Source organism: Seriola lalandi, unplaced genomic scaffold (genome assembly GCF_002814215.2).
Source record: "Seriola lalandi dorsalis isolate HSWRI2012SDOR001 ecotype SW California unplaced genomic scaffold, Sedor1 jcf7180002054126, whole genome shotgun sequence".
Lineage (NCBI taxonomy): Eukaryota > Metazoa > Chordata > Actinopteri > Carangiformes > Carangidae > Seriola > Seriola lalandi.
In genome coordinates, this window is record NW_019524679.1 from 70,158 (window position 1) to 87,610 (window position 17,453).

At 38.9% G+C, this 17,453-nt stretch overlaps 3 protein-coding genes across 5 annotated transcripts; 2 read left to right on the forward strand and 1 right to left on the reverse strand.

Annotated features, from left to right (window-relative positions):
- The first annotated feature begins 6,139 nt into the window (after nt 1-6,139).
- Nucleotides 6,140-7,600, forward strand: LOC111652935 (ATP synthase F(0) complex subunit g, mitochondrial-like). Its single transcript, XM_023403346.2, has 3 exons — nt 6,140-6,275; nt 6,566-6,726; nt 7,402-7,600. Exons 1-3 carry the CDS (start codon nt 6,224-6,226, stop codon nt 7,498-7,500), a joined length of 312 nt encoding a protein of 103 aa, XP_023259114.1. The 5' UTR covers nt 6,140-6,223; the 3' UTR covers nt 7,501-7,600.
- A 35-nt stretch (nt 7,601-7,635) lies between these two features.
- Nucleotides 7,636-10,420, reverse strand: ift22 (intraflagellar transport 22 homolog (Chlamydomonas)). 2 transcript variants are annotated; one of them, XM_023403345.2, is made up of 5 exons: nt 10,141-10,420; nt 8,822-8,904; nt 8,461-8,547; nt 8,125-8,327; nt 7,636-8,034 (listed from the first exon to the last, which is right to left on the reverse strand). In XM_023403345.2, the coding sequence occupies exons 1-5, from the start codon at nt 10,177-10,179 to the stop codon at nt 7,886-7,888; spliced, it is 561 nt and encodes a 186-aa protein (XP_023259113.1). In that variant the 5' UTR covers nt 10,180-10,420; the 3' UTR covers nt 7,636-7,885. The 2 variants fall into 2 exon arrangements, with proteins under 2 accessions (XP_023259113.1, XP_023259111.1); XM_023403343.2 differs by having other exon boundaries at nt 7,636-8,327.
- Nucleotides 10,421-10,599: 179 nt separating this feature from the next.
- Nucleotides 10,600-17,447, forward strand: LOC111652944 (outer dense fiber protein 2-like). Of its 2 annotated transcripts, XM_087173221.1 has the most exons (17): nt 10,600-10,641; nt 10,974-11,148; nt 11,268-11,391; nt 11,541-11,672; nt 11,815-11,889; nt 12,281-12,352; nt 12,445-12,561; nt 13,050-13,235; nt 13,342-13,451; nt 13,570-13,705; nt 13,939-14,049; nt 14,704-14,808; nt 15,329-15,487; nt 15,912-16,012; nt 16,121-16,283; nt 16,830-16,955; nt 17,075-17,447. In XM_087173221.1, the coding sequence occupies exons 2-17, from the start codon at nt 10,985-10,987 to the stop codon at nt 17,246-17,248; spliced, it is 2,055 nt and encodes a 684-aa protein (XP_087029347.1). In that variant the 5' UTR covers nt 10,600-10,641; nt 10,974-10,984; the 3' UTR covers nt 17,249-17,447. The 2 variants fall into 2 exon arrangements, with proteins under 2 accessions (XP_087029347.1, XP_023259124.1); XM_023403356.2 differs by lacking the exon at nt 15,329-15,487.
- Nucleotides 17,448-17,453: the final 6 nt, after the last annotated feature.

Consider the following 17,453-nt stretch of genomic DNA (forward strand, 5'->3'; position numbering starts at 1 on the left):
ACAGAGGCTGCTATCTGTTGGAAACATATACAGGATTTACACTGACAGGCTAGAGCCTCTGATCACAACTTAAATGACAATATCAATACCTGTATATATAATCTATCATACAGGATTTACACCACATGACTGCAACAATGCTTTTCTGGGCCAGCAGCAACAATTTCAACATATTAGTCCACAGTGTGAAGCTGAATGGCAGATGCATAATGCCCCACCTCAACCAATACAGTTCTCTGATTCAGATCCTTCACACACACACACACTGATCGATTCATACTGCTCTGCATAAATAGACCATCACACAGGACTTCCACTCGGATATAAAGATGTAATGATACAATAGTCAAATGTTTCCCAAAAACAATGTCAAAGACTTGTCATTGCAAAAAACAACACCTTGGGAGACACATAAACTGAATATATCTTATTATGAGAGAACGCCTACCTCGTGTGACGTCTTCTTTCAGGCCTTTTTCCTCCACTGCATCATTCAAGTCCGGACCAGCTCCGACTCTGTTGCCAACACTGATGAACAGTTCAAGCGTTGTTGCCTCATCCTTGTCCTCAGTTTAAAATGAATTCTCGACATTGTGTGGCTAATAAACTGTGAAGCTGCTCAGGTGGAGATGAGGGTGGGGCGGGTGAACAGGTGAACAGGTGTCTGTCGCTGGACTGCGGCTCTCTGCTTCTGTTTAATGCTGATGCTCAGTTAGCTGCTAGCTCCTCCTCGACGTTAGCATCCTCCTCTCCAGGCTCTTTGCTAATGCTAGCAAGCCGAGTTTTAAAGTCAATGTAGCCGGTAACTTTGTCCGAATTTTTCTATTTCTCTGGTATCCTTTTCTTTTTTTACTTTCTCCACGCCGCTCCACCGCTCTTTTAATTTCCATTATGTATCCTGAAGCGTCTTTCACCACCTCATCTGACCTCTGACCTGACTCAGGGTCATCATCATGATACAGACACGGCCGGCAAACCAATGCAAATAAACTAACTCTACATCCACTGCTTCGTATGTCACATACACACACGCAAATAATATTTATGAGTTTATAAAAAAATAAAAAAGCAAAGCTAGAATGAGGCCACAGTTTGTGGGGGTTTGGAATTAATTTAATTGTAATGGAACAACAGCTGAATCCACATACTGAGAAATATCACACATTATTAATGAGGCAGTTATTCACCTCTGCAAACTGCAGTTCTACAGTCACACCTGTATTTAAAATCGCAAAATTATGCCAGAAAATGCATTCATTTTAATAAAATCACCACAAGCAGGAGAGACATGGCATTGGCCATAGTAAGCGACGTCCAGAACCTGTCCATCCTGAAAATGTACGGTTGAACTTCACTGTGCCATTTTCCAGTGTGGCCAGAGATTTTGTCAAGAACTCAGATCCCTTCAGAGTCTGCACCAGGATCGCTTCACCTCGGGGGATGTAATATAATACTAACTCAACCACCACATCACCTGGCTGTCTTAATTTTGAAGGAGTAAGTACTTAAAACTGAAGGCCGTCTGCACTGCTGACTTTCTCATTGTGTAAAAGAGAATGAGGCCACCCTGGTGAGAGGCTTTGTTTCAGCTGCTTGTCTCACCTGAGGCCTCTGGCTATAAATGAGGGTCAGAACAAAGATCAATCTGTAAATGAGGACATATGACGTGAGGTTCATAGCTCTTGGTTATGGCCTGACATAATGGACACATTACTGCTGCTAACCACTCAGACATCCTCAGAGGACAAAGTGGTGGGAGCCTTGCTCTAATTGGCCCCTTTACAGTGGCTAGACTCTAACAAGAATTCATTGTGTCCCCTGTTCTCTTCGTGTCCGTCACTGTTCTTCACAGTTTGATTTAGATTTTGGTTAAGTTTGAATGTCTGGCTGACATTATAGAGGAATATTTGCTGTTTGTGGTTGGTGCCGTGTTTCTGCAATCATCGCACAATAAGACCAGTGTTTTCAGGTCAGTGTGAACCTGAAGTCTGAACACATCTCTCACAAAGAGGATGGCTTTTAGGTGCTAAGGTGAGAAAAAGAGTGGCTGCTTTAAGTGGAAGATCTCAGGTACAGTATCTTAGATGTCTTCATAAGTGATAATAAGTAGGGGCACTTTTTAAAAATAGAAATATATGACTACAAAAACAAAAATACAAATATACCTTAAACATATAATATATATATTAGTATAGATTTGTGTATAGGCTTCAAGTGGAAACCAGACACAGATACACAGATTCACTTTTGACACAGAAGTCAACTTTTATTTTATTGTCATCTGTATAGGAGCCACCAGAAATCTGCACTCTCCATATGAAGCCAAAATTTTAAATATGTAATAGACAGTATATTAAAGGTGTTACTGACATATGGCACAGACCAAACATATTTTCATTGTATGCCTACAATGGCAAATAAAGTGTTTCATATCTAGTCTAATCTTAGAAAAATATTTATTCATGCAGCTTTAAGGCTTCAAGTAGAAACCAGACACAGACACAAGGCTTCACTTTTGACATTTACCCACAAATTATTCTCCTCTGGGATACAAAGTGATGGGCAGGGACCCTGTTCACACTTGGCATTAAAATCTGTGTTGGTTAATTGGATCACAAAAGAACTTGCTGGCGTGAAGGCACACCAGGACACAGTGGGATCTGATTGTCAGGCCACATGTGCCGACGGTCTGAAACACATTCAACTTAATTTGTCAATGTGTCAAAATTTGTGATATAGAGTGAAATGTGTTCACATCTGCATATGAGAACTTCTGAGGCATTTTTGTGATATATGTGTGCCAAACACAGCTTACCTGACTCAGGCACTATTTCATCAACTATCTCTGTCTCATCTAACTTTTCCTCATTTGAGTTTTATAGCTTTGTCCAATTTGTAAAAATACACACAATAATCCTCTTCTCGTGTTGTATAAACACAGATTCCAACAATCTGCAAGTAGTTAAGCAAAAGCTAATAGGAGCATACAGTATTTGAGATTGTTTTTTATATAAATTGTTAACTGCAATTTGTTTCCCTTAAATTATCTACACACAGTCTGGATATGTGGATACAGATACTACATCTGAACAGGCAAGAGAGTGAAAACAGAGAAAAACACTGATTAGGATGAAGATAATTATTAGGGAGAATAGTCATGCAATAAAAGACTCTGTTTGGTTCGGAAATTCTGAAATAGCTACATGTAAGATTAAAACAAATGACTTCATCACCTCGGTCTTGGCAATCATCTTCACACTTCCCCACAGGTCAGTACGGAGAACTGGATGATGTCCTTATCTGTCTTCCTACCCCGGAGGGATAAGACTGATTACTGGCCTGTAACGGCTGCTCTATCACCAAATGTGTGCATTTGTGTTGATTGCCAAGGCTGAAGAAGTGATGTCATTTGTTTTAATCTCATCTGCATTTTCTAGCCCTTTTAGACCATGAAAGGCAAGATTTACACAGTCACTGCAGCCTCCTTTCCTGTCTGTTTTTGTCTCCCCGTCTGTCTATGTATATTTCTGTCTGTTCCAGTCTGTCTCTATGACTCACACAGTCCTTCTGTCTCACTGTGTGGAACTGACACATAACTCTTACATGAGCATTGTGCTGTAGGGTCACCGACAGACACAAGGTCCACCTTTTACACTCTTGAAAATTGGTTAAAAGAAATTTAGTTCATTCTCATAATGCGCTTTGCAGGATAATAAATGTGCTATAGTTAAAGGCCAGCAACTAGTAATACACAGCTATTTTCTATTTTGTCTTCACATGTATCCTGCTCTTACCTTAAAGAAATAGTTTGACATGCTGGGTAACAACTTGCATTAGATGAGAAAATTGATGCCTATGTGCATTAAAGGAGGAGGAGCTGGGGGTCGATTATCTTAGCAGGGGGAAACAGATAGCTTGGCTCTGTCCAAAGGTAAAAACAAATACACTTTACAGCACCTCTGGAGCTCACCAGTTAACATATTTACAGAGCCAGACTTGCTGTTTCCCCCCTATTCCAGTCTTTACACTAAGCTACGCTTACCGTCTGAGGCTCTAGCTTCATATTTAGCATACACACATGACAGTGATATCAGTCTTGGCAAGGAAGTCAGTAAGTGAGTTTTCTAAATGTCAAATTACTCCCTTACTGAGGGCGGTGTTGTCATTTGTGCTGTGCATTACAGTAAATTTGTGACATTGTTTTACTGTTTAACCTTAATATTCCAACTAAAATTACTCAGATATCATCAAAGGGAATTAAACATCCTTCCACACTGTCTGTCAACATTACTGTATGTGCTTGCCCTCTGCTTGTATACAAAATACTTTGAATGGCTGTCACACATACTCTGAATGAAATCTATGGTGAAGTTGAAATGGAAAATTCCTGATGCTGTTTGATGCCTTTTTCCTCTAAAGACTTTTCTGAATAATTCAGGCTGACATATTTGGTATTTTTGGAAACCATGGCAATTTGAGTAGATTTCAAAATAAAGTCCTGTGAGTCCTAACTATGTTTGAGTGTGCAACATGAGTTTGTAATGATGAAATCATCAAAGGCTGTATGAGTTTATAGGGAATTGAAGAACTCCCCAGGAGGCAAGACAAGCAAGGGAAAGTTATTTATATAGCACATTCCATCAAAGGTAAATTCAATGTGTTTTACATTAAGGTTCATACAGCAACAAGTGACATGATAATAAAAGAAAAAGTACAAAAACATACAACACTGACAACCATATGCCCTCAAAAAAACATTAAAAAGCCTCACAATAATCCCACAGCAGGGAGGGAGTAAAATAAACTAAAATGCTGTTCAACTAATGCTTTTACAAAACTCAAAGTAGTGTGCTCTTTGAATTTCAAACAGAGACAGTTTCTTGCTCTTTATCTTTCTCTAACTCTATTTGGTATTGTAAACTATTAGAGAGCTCCCTCTAGTGATTTATTCTTTGAAAATGTAATTACACCTCATGTCCACCACAGCTGGCAAGTCATATTTATGCCCTGTACTCTGCTGGGATTTGGAAAATGATGAGAACATCTTAGACTTCTCAAGTTACTACTTAACACTCACAGCTAACTGCAAATTGTCAACATCCAATTGTGCTATAGTCTTTTGAAACTATGAGACATTAATTACATGTGTAAGATATTTTGAGGATATAAAGTAAATTAGCACGCTCTTTAAAGCTTTAACCAGTCAGATCATGGCAACAGTAGGTGGGTGTTTGCCTGACAAAGTATAGGTCTAACTTGCATTCTTGTTTATACATGGTCACATGGCACCATTTCTTTTTTAATTTTTGTTTTTTTATGTGGGCTGCAGGATGAGTCAGAGGAGAGTGACTAATGATTTAGTCATCCATGTTCTACACACAAACTACATGAACATACTGTACAGATAGAGAAGTTAGCACACTTTGTTTTTGGCTTGTACTCCTTTCTTTCTCACCCTTTCTCACCCTTTCACACACTCGCGCGCACACACACACACACACACACACACACACACACACACACACACACCCAAACACAGATCATATAATAACCCATTTCATGAGGCCATTTCTGGATCTTCATATCACTGAATGTGGCGGGCCAGCTGTCTAGCAATGGGGAAATGACTCCATAGACCCACGTGCTCCAATTATCGGTTTCCTCTGCACATCAGAAACAATGGTTAAAGGGAAACAGTGCAAACAAACATTCTGTGGAGATCTTTATCAGTGGCATTGATTTCCAACCAGGTGCTTTACACTGGTAACTTTAAAATCTAAATCCTTTCCATTGTTTGAAATCAGAATTATTCAAGCCACTTTACCCATGCAGTTCGATTGATTTTTGTCCCTTTTAAATCTGAAATAAAACCTCTGCTGTTACCCTGTGTCTTTGATCAGATGATTTCTCTACTGTACTTTTATTGTGTTTTATTGTAGGAAATGTCATGCATATCTTCATTTTGCCTTAAATAAAGTTGCCTGTCTTTGCTTCTTTAATAATTCTGCTTTACAAAATAATAGACATAATGGTCCAGTTGTCTTTCCAGCCGATCTGAATTTTTTTTATTTTTGAACCTATCCTTGCTTTCTAGCCATTTTATTCTGAAAATTCAGTATCTTCCTCACATTTTAAACACCTTTTATTTTGAAATTAACGACCCGGAAACGTTCTCACGCCACTTTTCTTTCTTTTTTTTCTGGTTTCCTGGACAGTCTTCACAATGGCTCAGGCAGTACAGAAACTCGTGGCAAAAGTACCGACTTTAGTCGGCGGTAAGTGTATTTGCAGTTTTTCTTTTGACCAATTAAAAAGCGATTCAGTGGAGTAAACCTTATGACACCAGGTAGGTCACGTTGTTACAGCTCGTTAGCAGCGACACAAATTCAGTGTGACCTTTGATAGGACAAGCACAGGTGTCAGTGCACCTTTTTTTCCCACATTTTCCTTATAAAGTTGTTACCTTTTGTTCTTGAAGACAGGCTTGAAGATTCCGTTTCTTTTGATTCTTCTGCTTCCTAGCGAACGTATTTGTTAAGATAGCTAGTGTTTGTATCACTTGCAGCCGCTGTCACTTACTCCAAACCACGACTAGCGACCTTCTGGCACTATGCCCGGGTGGAGCTCGTCCCACCTTCTCCGGCTGAGATCCCCAAAGCCATAGAGGCTGCCTCCGGCCTCATCAAGAGCTTCCAGTCAGGACGCCTGGGACAAACCACAGTAAAGGTGAGTCCTTACACGTTTGACAACTGCTCGACTTTCATTGAGGAATGATTGAACCCTGTGTTGCAAAGTCAGCAATTGGCTTTTTTTTGGCTTAATTCTACAAACATGTAAACCTACTTGTATTTGGAGCAAATATAATACATATGTTCTCACCTTCTTGGACTGTTATGAAACATGGAGGTGTTGAGGCCCAGAAACTTATTTGAAGTAATTTAAAGCTGTCAGGATTATTTGAAATGACTGAATAAGACAATATAAATAAACTGTGTAGGCCACACAAATAAAATACCAGTGGGGGGGGTGACTGAATGCCATCTTAGTTTTTTCAATGGAAAATTAAAAAAACACACCCAACAACCGGAAACAGGTATTTTGTGCAAAGATGTCAGGCATCAAAAGTTAATAATTACACAAACTTCATACACAAGTGACATACATGATGCTGACCATGCATGATGAGATAAATTGCTGTGTGTATATATTTGTAGAGTGTGTTCTGTGACCCCTAGCTTGTAACTGTATGCATGTAAAGGGACCACTTTTTACTCTATACAATTAATTCATTAGTTCAAATAATCTCATTTAAATGTAAACTATCACAACTCTTTCTGTAATTCTTGATGCTGTCATTAAAGCAGTTTTCTTGACTGAATGTGTTTTTTATTTCTTTTGTAGGATGCCTTAAGGAATGGACTCGTGACCACAGAGGTGCTGATGTGGTTCTACATTGGAGAGTGTATTGGCAAAGGAGGAATTGTTGGATATGACGTCTAAATATTAGACTGTTCTCTCTCACTCTGCAAATCTAATCCTTACATTCTCAACAACCTGCACCAAATTTTCAAATAAACAGATGTCTATAATTTGAAATATATTCAGTATCTCTTGAGTATTGATTTCCAGAGTGAGTAATGTTATATATGTTTATTCAAAAAAGACATAAAAATGTAAGAAGCCAAAAATGAACAATAACATCTAACTGTAGGAAACTATTAAAGTTTGAAAGGGGTTTTGGGAGATTTCATGCACAGCTGAATCACAGTAAAGATGTATAATTATTAACTTAAAAATTAGAAGTGTTTGTAATAGTTTCTTAAACAGATTGTAGATGCCAACAAAATGTATCTGCATTAAGCTGCATATTTTATAAATTGTGCTGCTATGTAATGATCGACATCTCCTCTCGCTCCCGGCTCTCAGACATTGTATTTATAACAGTTCCCAAGTATCTGCAGAAAGCTCGTCTCACATCCTCCGGTTCCTCCTCCAGGTTGGAGTGAATAAGTGGGAGTCTGCTTAAGTGGGAGGCTGCAACAGAAAGAACGAACATGTTAGCTGAGAATAGTAATAGTGTTATTAACTCATACACCAGCTGTGGGAGACCTGCAGTGGGATCACCTAAAGGCAGACGTCCGTCTTGTACTCCGCTGCCAGGCTTGTGGTGAGCTATGAGTAAGCACTGATTTTCCTGCAAACCTTGAGAGGAGATGAACATCGAATACCACGTCTCTATTTCTTTGAGGTGGCTTGGAACATCTGGATTAAAAATGATCACCATACCGCTGGAGTCCTTCATGAGTGCAGGCCAACATGATTCAAATCTAGATGAAAAGAATGAAGAAAAACGAAAACAATTATGAGAATTAATGGGACTTTTCTTAAAAATCACAAGATGGGACAGGGTAAAATCTAAGCCTTTAATAAGTGAAAATCTGTTAATGTTACTTAACTTACTTGAAGTCTCCTGAACAGTCCCAAAGTTCAACCTCACATGTCTTGTTGTCACCACTGCCTTCAGGTTGTGATTCGTATTCCAGTATCCTTGAAACAAATGTAAACAATTGTATGTGGGTTTTTTTTGTGACAACAGTCAACCCTCTCAAGATTTCTGATATTGTAGAGTATTTCAAGCTGACCAAGACAGGTTAGAGCTAATAATCTAATCACCAAGGTAATTCATTTTACATAAAATTTGAAACCAGCGCTACAGGCCTTCAGCTGGACAATGTTATTTCCATCTTTTCAATGATTTATACAGTTGAGTTAAACTGTATGTACCAGGTGTAAAGCAGTAAAGTTGACACACAGTTTGTACCTGACTCCCTGAGTAGGACTGTATTCACCTCCCACATTTTCTGTTGTGTCAGAGAGAAAATTAGCAAGAACTGTTTTCCCACTCTGAAAAACAGACAGGCAATTCACAACAGTCACATCATTTACAATGCAAAAATAATTTAACCACATTACAGAGTTGAAAAGTATATACATTTTTTTTTTTACAACTTTATACCTCTGCCAGTATACTTGTTTTACAAATGTAATTACATTTAAACTACAAATGTTATTTGCTGATAAAGATTTTACAAATAATACTAGAACCTAACATTTTGACATGTCAAAGCAAGAAAAGTTAATAATTTTTTTCCAGGAGTGTGACATCGCGGTGTAGACCTTTTCATGGCAAACATTTGAACGTTATAGCAGGAGGACACACACAGGTGTAATTGATAACCTTAATAAAGGCTGCATTCCATTTAGTCGCGGTTGTGTGTCTAGTATGGCCTAATGGGACAGCCGTAGGGGAAAGAGCCATCATTAATGTCATTAGTTACACCTGTGCTTTTCCTGCAATGACAAGTAAAAATGTGTGCTGTGAAAAAAGGTCTCATACACACACACACACACACACACACACACACACTTACGAAACAGCATGCAAGTAATCTTATCAAAATGTACATCTTTCAGTGTAATATTAAATCATTATTACTTAAGCCTTCATTTGAAAGCAGAATTTTAATGTTGTAGCTGGTCATGGTGGTGCTCATTTAAACCGTTTTATACAGTTAGGTAATTTAATCTGTGTGTCATAAATTTATCACGTTTGATGTAAAATATTAACCTGCAAAGTAACTAGTAACCACAGCTGTCAGATAAATGTTATATACTGAGTATTATATACATAGTGGAGTACAAAGTATATTTCCATCTGACATGTAGTGGAGAAGTATAAAATAGTGTATCATGGAAATATTCAAGTAAAGTACTGAACAAGTACCTTAACACTGTAAAGTAACTTAGGAAATATGCTTAGTTACCTTCTACCACTGCCTGCTTCTTAGTTAACATTAACACACACACACATAAAGCTAGGCACTTTTGAAAACCTTACACAGGTTCGTAGCTTTTTGATGCAAACATATACCTCCGATGGTTTTGTGATTTTTTTGCAACACATCAGTTTGTGAGCATCGTATATTGGGTGCTGAGTACGGTAGGGGCTATTGGCTAATGTGATATGTGCTACACACATAAAAACTATCTTACGCTTTCACTGTTAAAACTATTATCTTGTTGCCTACGTTTAACAGTAAAAACAAGCCACGCTGTAGAGCTAGGAAGGTATTTACTTACCTCACTGGGACCAATAAAGAGTATTTTTGCTTTGAACATTTCCACTCAACAGACGCCAAGCATTAGCTGTCCAGCTAACTTTAACTGAAGAAGCCTAATTACCGAGCTGTGCCACCGATACAAATAACACTCAGTCAGTTTTAGCTGAGTATATATCTAAACAATGCTATTCTGAGTTTTTCGGTTTTTCGCAATGAAATGTACAAAATGATAATAATCTTCGTAATTTGATGTTACTTGAGGATGGTCTGAGATACCGTGGCAGTAAACTTCCTTTTCGTTTCTATGGTTTCAACCAGGCTCTTTGTTTTCTTTTGTTCATTGGCTGCTCGTAAGTTAAATCAAACTTAGTCCCGCCTACTTTACCCCTAGGTAACAAATCAGTAGTGAGTAACTAAACCGGTGTCATTACGTTGTCTTAAAGCTAACCAATCCGGTTCGACTTTTAAGAGGGGGCTCTTCAGTTTGGAGAAGCGTTGTTCGCAACCGACACAAGAAAGCGTAAGTAAATAGTATTTATGTTTCCAGTGGAATTGTTTTATAAAGTATAACTGGGTTTAACCTCCAATGATCACAATGTAGATGTCAGTGGGTTTGCTTGGTAGAATGGTGGCTGTCTGTAATGTAGCGTAAAGCTTAGCAGCCACTTAACCTGGTCCCGTCTGTCGCTATAGAGTAAGCTTAGCTTCCTTGACACCAAGTCTTACTGTCCTTGATAATAATGAACTGGACTATGCGGAGTAACTAAGCTCATTTTAAGCCATTTTGTATGAACTAACTCCCTGTCCTCCTCTGCGTGTTAAAACTAATTATTGTGTATGTTGTTTTGTCAGTAGTAGCAGGTATGTCTCCAGAGAATGATGTCCAAAGTCCCTCCCTTGGTTTCAGTTCTACCAGGGACGATCTCACTATGAGTTGTGGTGATCTAGATAGTTCCCATGAGCCTGGGAGAAGGAGCCGGGCACGCAGCAGTCTCCAGACAAGAACCCCCGAGGCTGACATCAGTTGGTGAGATCCTATGATGCATGGACATTTGAACACACAGCCCTATCTATGGGGCTAAACATCCACCCAACCACAGCCTAAACGATTTAAAGCATTTTCTTGTGTTCCTGTTTTTTATTTAGTCATGGAGACTTTGCCAGTGGAAAGAGCCCTTTCCTGAAAATACTAATGGATGCAGAAGCCGCTGCCAACTCTGCTGCCATACAACTTGTGTCTTTTAAAGATGCAATGGAAGATGAATTTGCTGTATGTTTGTTGCAACTTTGCATACATCAAAATGGTTCAAACATGGTCCTTCTGTGAGAGAAAACATAATAGTTTACCTACATTAAACATCATTTTAATATTCATGTACCAATAGTGTAACTCCTGTTTCTATTTCTCTGTCAATTAAGGATTCGAGACACTCTGCCGTAGATAAACGCCGAATTACAAGGCAGAGAGGACTTTTGCTGGAGAAGTTGGAGGATTTTAAACGAATAAATAAATCTGTTCGGCAGAAACTGAAGCGGCTCCAGGAAGCCGAGGTTGGTTACAATACACTCTACATTAAAAATATCCCAGGATAGTGAGTCATGGTGACAACAAATGAAACACGTCCAAAATGTTTTTTTGTTTCTTTTCATTTTCCTTTAACTTATTCTCAATAAGTCATGTCTTCCTATGCAGGCCAGTCGAACTGATGCCGACCAACAGATTGACATCTTATTGAAGAAGATCACACAGGCAGAAAGTGAAAATGAAGTGAGTGTTTCATTACATTTAAGAAATACTTGAAAGGAAAGGCACTTAATTTACATGTAGGCGAATTAAGCTTTGTGCTTAAGTTGTGGCAACCTGGTGGAAGATTTAGTCTGTGAAAAAGGTTAATCTTCTTATGTGAGGTTAATAGCTTATTCTGCGTAGTGGTATGGATGGTTGAAGCAGTAAGAGTTGGTGAAATTAATGTCAAGGACTGCGTTACCAACACAGCCACATTGGTACTAAATTGATATTATAACTGAAAGACATGAGCTTAAGGCATCTACTCTATGGGACTGAATAGAACAAACATTTTTTATTGCATTAGTACTATAAAATTGTGCAAATTTCATTTTCCAATCATGTAGTGATTGCTGTCATTTTTCTCCTTAAGCATTTAAAAAGAGATTTGAGTGAGACAGAAAGAAGAGTTGAGGAGCTGATGGATCTGCGAAAGGAAGAGCAGGTAAATATAGAGGAGTATGGATGATATGGATGTTTCTACAGACTAAAAAAATAATTGCATTTAAAAGCATTTGTCCACGTTGGCCTTCACAGGGCAACATAAAGACTGCAGTTCACATGACCAAGTCTGTGGAAGCGACTCGTGTTCACCTGCAGGGGCAGCTGCACAACAAGGAAGCTGAAAACAACCGTCTGACTGCACAGCTACGGGTATATGAACATGCGTGTGTGTCATCAGCCAATGTTCCTCTAGACAAACAGCTTTAAAGGTCCCATATTGTATAAAGTGAGATTTCCGATGTCTTTTTTGATTATAAAGCATGTCTAGGTGCTATATTAATACTGTGAAAATATCAAAGTGCTCAGTCCACAGAGAAATGCACAAAGCCCATGTTCAGAAATGAGCCATCAGGACTTCTGTAACTTTGTGATGTCACAACAAAGCAGTCACCAACCAGGCCACCTGGGTCCCACAATCCAACCATGCAGGATTTGGTTTCTGTGAGTGTTTACCTGAAACCTGAGAGAGGGGAAGTAAAACTACATTGAAATAGTTTTTGGTACTTAAAACCACAAATATATTGTCTTATGGATATCAAAAATTCAAATGAATCATTCGAAAAGTGTTAAATATGGGACCTTTAAAGAAGATGCATAATATTATAAACATGCCCTTGTGTGTTCATGGTGTACTCTAGACTCTGGAAAGAACCCTGACTGAACAGAAGATGGAGATTGATGATCTGAGAGGCTCCATCACCTCTTTGACTGACAAGGCAGCACAGGACAAAGAATCTCTCAAGAAAGCCACTCGAGCACAGAAACAGAGAGCTGAGAGATTTGAAGCCGCCATTGAGAAATGCTATGAACAGTTGAAGGAAAAGGTATGAAGTCCAAATAGCTATTTTTGGTTTCAAAAATCTCTTTTCTATCCACGGTCACATTGTTCAATATCTGGCTTTGTCTTTCTTTTTCTTGGTTGGACTAAAGGATTCTCAGCTGGCCAACGCTCGTTTAGAAAGAGAATCCAGGAGACGGCAGAAGGAGCAGATGACAGATGAGAAAGACAAGCTTGATGCTCATGTAGAGTTATTGAAAAGGTTGGTCTTTTCTCTGTAACACACACTACCTCTTTCCGGTATGCAGTGGAAATCAATACACGCATGTGTCAACTAACAGTTTTCACTGATGAATGTCAAATGTGCGTCTCCGTTAAAGTCAAATCGCAGACTTGACAGCGCGGCTGCAGAGGGAGAAGTGTGAGCTCACTGCGGCTAATGAAACTGTGATGCAGCGTGTTGAAAAACTCAGCGCTGAAAACGGAGACCTCAGCGTCAATAATGCAGCACTCAAGGTACAAGTTACTAAACAGCTTGCACATGCGGAAAAAGGTATAAAAACACAGTGCTTAAACATGTTATAATTATTTATAAAGCCATTTGGTATGAGGTTTAAGGTCGACGACTGTCAGTCTTTAATGTTGTTTTTACTTCTTGCTGGATCCACGTTACACCATCATTATTAAAGAATGGAAAAAAGTATTCTCTCCCTGTTACTTTTATCACTAAAATGATTGTGTGTTTACAGGTGTCTGTTGCTCAGTTGGAGCAGCAGCTGGATGATTGTGAGTCAGCACTGATAGAGGAGAAGGTTGTGTCCCAGGAGAGGAAACATCAAGCCGAACAGAGTCAATATCAGGTGGACATTTGCTAATTAATTGAATACATTTTTTTTTCTTCTCTTTATTTTTGTTTTTGTTGACTAACCTGAAAGAAAATAGGCTCTGGAATAGACTCAGGTCTTAAAATTTTTTTTCCCATATTTGACCCATACACATAATAAATATTGACATAAAGATGATTTTGTACTGCTTAAAAAATCACCCATGGCATATTAATTTAGACTACTGATGCTATTTTCTGAATATATTGATAACACTCACCAGAAAAAAGCATTGGACATCAGGCCAGAGACCTCAAAGCAACATACTAAGTTTTAAGACTACAAACTGTTGTGTTTTTTCCTGACAACTTCTAATCCTTTAATCTTATCTTCTTATGCCATAAATTCTGGAGTTCTTGTGCTTTTCTAAAAGTTTTTTATTTTTACTTGATCCTTTATGTTGTAAGTAATTCTTCCTGAGGCAGTTAGAAAACCTTGAAAAGTGCTTTACAAAGAGGAGTATGGTCATAGTGATTATATCAACATATTCTAAACCAGCCTTTTATTTACACTGAATGTGGTTTATTGCGATTTCTGAATGAATAATTCAGAGACAGTGCTAGTTTGCAGTTTTCAGCTGCAGGGAAGGACACAGCAGGTTTGATTATAGTGGTCTGTATTTTTTTCTAGGTCACAGAACTTCAGGCTGAGATTGAAGATCTGAGAATAAAATATGCAAATATTTTAAAAGAGACGAAAGAGATGTGTGATGGGAAAAGTACAACAGCTGATAAGGTAACCCTCCTGCTTCCCCAAAGTTTCTTCCTATACTTTATGAAAGTTTTGAACTCTTGTAAATGTGCAAAAATCTTAATGCTGACCAGCTGTTACATTTAACAACATGTAATATTTTCCCTGACTAATTTCTTATAATTTTCTAACAAATTCTAACTGTACTGTTGCACTTTTTCCAGTATGTGCACCTCTGCAGCACTGTTCCTCCTGCTGCTGAATGGCCAGTCAGTGTGCTGTTAGATTTTTCTAGTGCTTTTTCAGCTGTATAACATTTGTTGCACCTGGACCTGCATGTGTTTGAATAAATTACCAAAACTTCCATCGGTAATTCTGGACAACAAAACACTTAACAACGCTAACAACTGCCAAAGTTCTCTCTAAAGAAGGAAATCTTTGCACGCTTAAAGGATTATGTGCATCTCTGAGTGGTCAGGGTTTACTGGAAGAGGTTTCATTAGTCTTAAGGCTAATATTTTGTCTACTCTCAATACTCCTTCTGCCATCCCCCTCTGGAGCCCAGGTGAGGCAGCAGCTGCAGACACGTGTGGAGGAACTGATGGCTTACCCTGAGTTACTGAGTGCAGCCGAGCAGAGTCTCTTCGAGTGCCAGGAGAACCTGCGGCGCTCAGAGAGGAAGTGCTCACAAAAGTCAGAGTCCATTAAGCAACTGCAGGTTAAGGTGTGCAACGTGAGCTGTGGTGGTCAGAGGATATAAAATGTAGTCATTTTCCTACATCTGACCACTAGGCAGTAGTTCAGTCCTATGTGTCCATTGGTGCATCTTGTTTTCTGGTCCCTGCTGTGAGTTTTGATGTTTGTGATTTATAAAAAAAAAAAAAAAATCTCAGATTGCAGTGGAAACATTTAGATTTGTAACCATCTGTATCCACGTACCAGTTTGTGAGTGTCTTGTGCCGTGTGAGTCCTTTTCAATCACCTACATCCGCGATGTTGAATTGGTGTTTTGAAAACGGTCCATTTTGCAAGTTATTGTACCCAGTTGCATGTGACGTGAAACCCTCATCTTGAAACCCCATTCACTTGTAACCAGTGCAAGTGATATCAAAATAGCAAGTCTTGAGTTTTGCATTTTGCATATACAGATGGAGGGTCAGACAAAATTGCTGAGCTCATCTATGGAGATGAAAGAATCCATCCATGAGGCCAATTTACAACTACAAGAGAAATTGAATTCTCTTCAAAAGTAAGACATCCACTCATGTCTGTTTTCAAGATGTCAAATGTTCTTGTTGATTCAAACATAGAAATTGTTTTCCTTCCTGAATGTGTGCATTCCATTGTGTGTTTGTAGGCAAATGGACAAGCTGCAGCAGGAGAACCTGGAGCTCGTACGGAGGCTCGCAGCTCAGGAGGAAGCGTTGAGCTACAGTAACCGGCAACTGGATCAGCGCTCGACAGAGTGCCAGGCCCTCAGCCGGCAGCTGGAGGCTGCTTTATCAGACGTCAAAAAACAGGTACAGCTCAGGGACAGTCTAGTGACGTCTGAGTGAAAACTGATGTCAGTCACCATCAATCACCAAGTGTTTTCTTTTTCTTATTTTTTGCTTTGCTTCTGTCTCTTACATTGCAACAAAATGCCATTAGTTGACCATATGCCTTGAATGCATATATATTACTTTTTTTAGCATTGTGAACCAGGACAGGTACAGCGCAACAATCAAATCAACATTTTATTTTTTTTTATTTTTTTATAGCAGATTTAGAAGAGTGGTTACAACAATTCAAATGTTCCAGTTTTAGTGTTTTTCAACATGTTACCAAACAGTCTCAGACTTTAAAGAAACAACTTATGACATATCCATAGAGAGACACATCTTCTCTGCCTCTCTGTCACTGATCGATCTGATACGGCACAATCAAGCCTACATCCAGGTCCTGAAACCTTTTTTGGGGCTTCCCAGTCTTTGATACTGTAGGTGTTTCCAGAAAAAAAGATCTGGTACACAGGAAGTGATGTGTTTCACTTTGCCTGATAGTTTAAAGTTTTTCCACATGTCTAGGTCAACAAGGTAACAGACCAGGCTCATTCCAGAGAAGAGGCCCTTAGTACCAAAATCCTGGAGCTGGAAGCAGAGAAGAGCAGAAGGGATAATGAGCTGAGGCTTCTTCGCCAGAGTAAGCTGACTGTGAGTATCGTGGTTTTCTATAACACATAAAGCAATCGAGTGTCATGGAGTAGGCATGCTCGGACTACTGTTGTTGAGTAATGTCTCAGGGAAACCACTGTCTCTATCTGAATCTGTAGGCAGAGAGGCAGTTTGAGGTGCGTCTGAAGGACCTGCAGCTGAGCCTGGACCAATCAGAGAGCCACAAACAAAGCATTCAGAACTATGTTGATTTCCTCAAAAACTCCTATAAGACAATGTTTGATGAGGGCCTGCAAACTTCGACTTTTGGATCTTCATATTTTCTAAAATGATCAGGGATTTATCTGTTTGTTTTAAATTTTGTATTTATTTATTTATTTATTTGGTTTTTGTACACTGTAATATTTATAAGGCCTATTTAAAAAAAGAAAACAAAAGCAAGAGTCTATCCATTTTAGAGGATTTTTTTCTAGCCCTGAGCTATCTTTATATATCTACTCCTTCAATTAGCTAACAATATATGACCCCCCCCCCCCC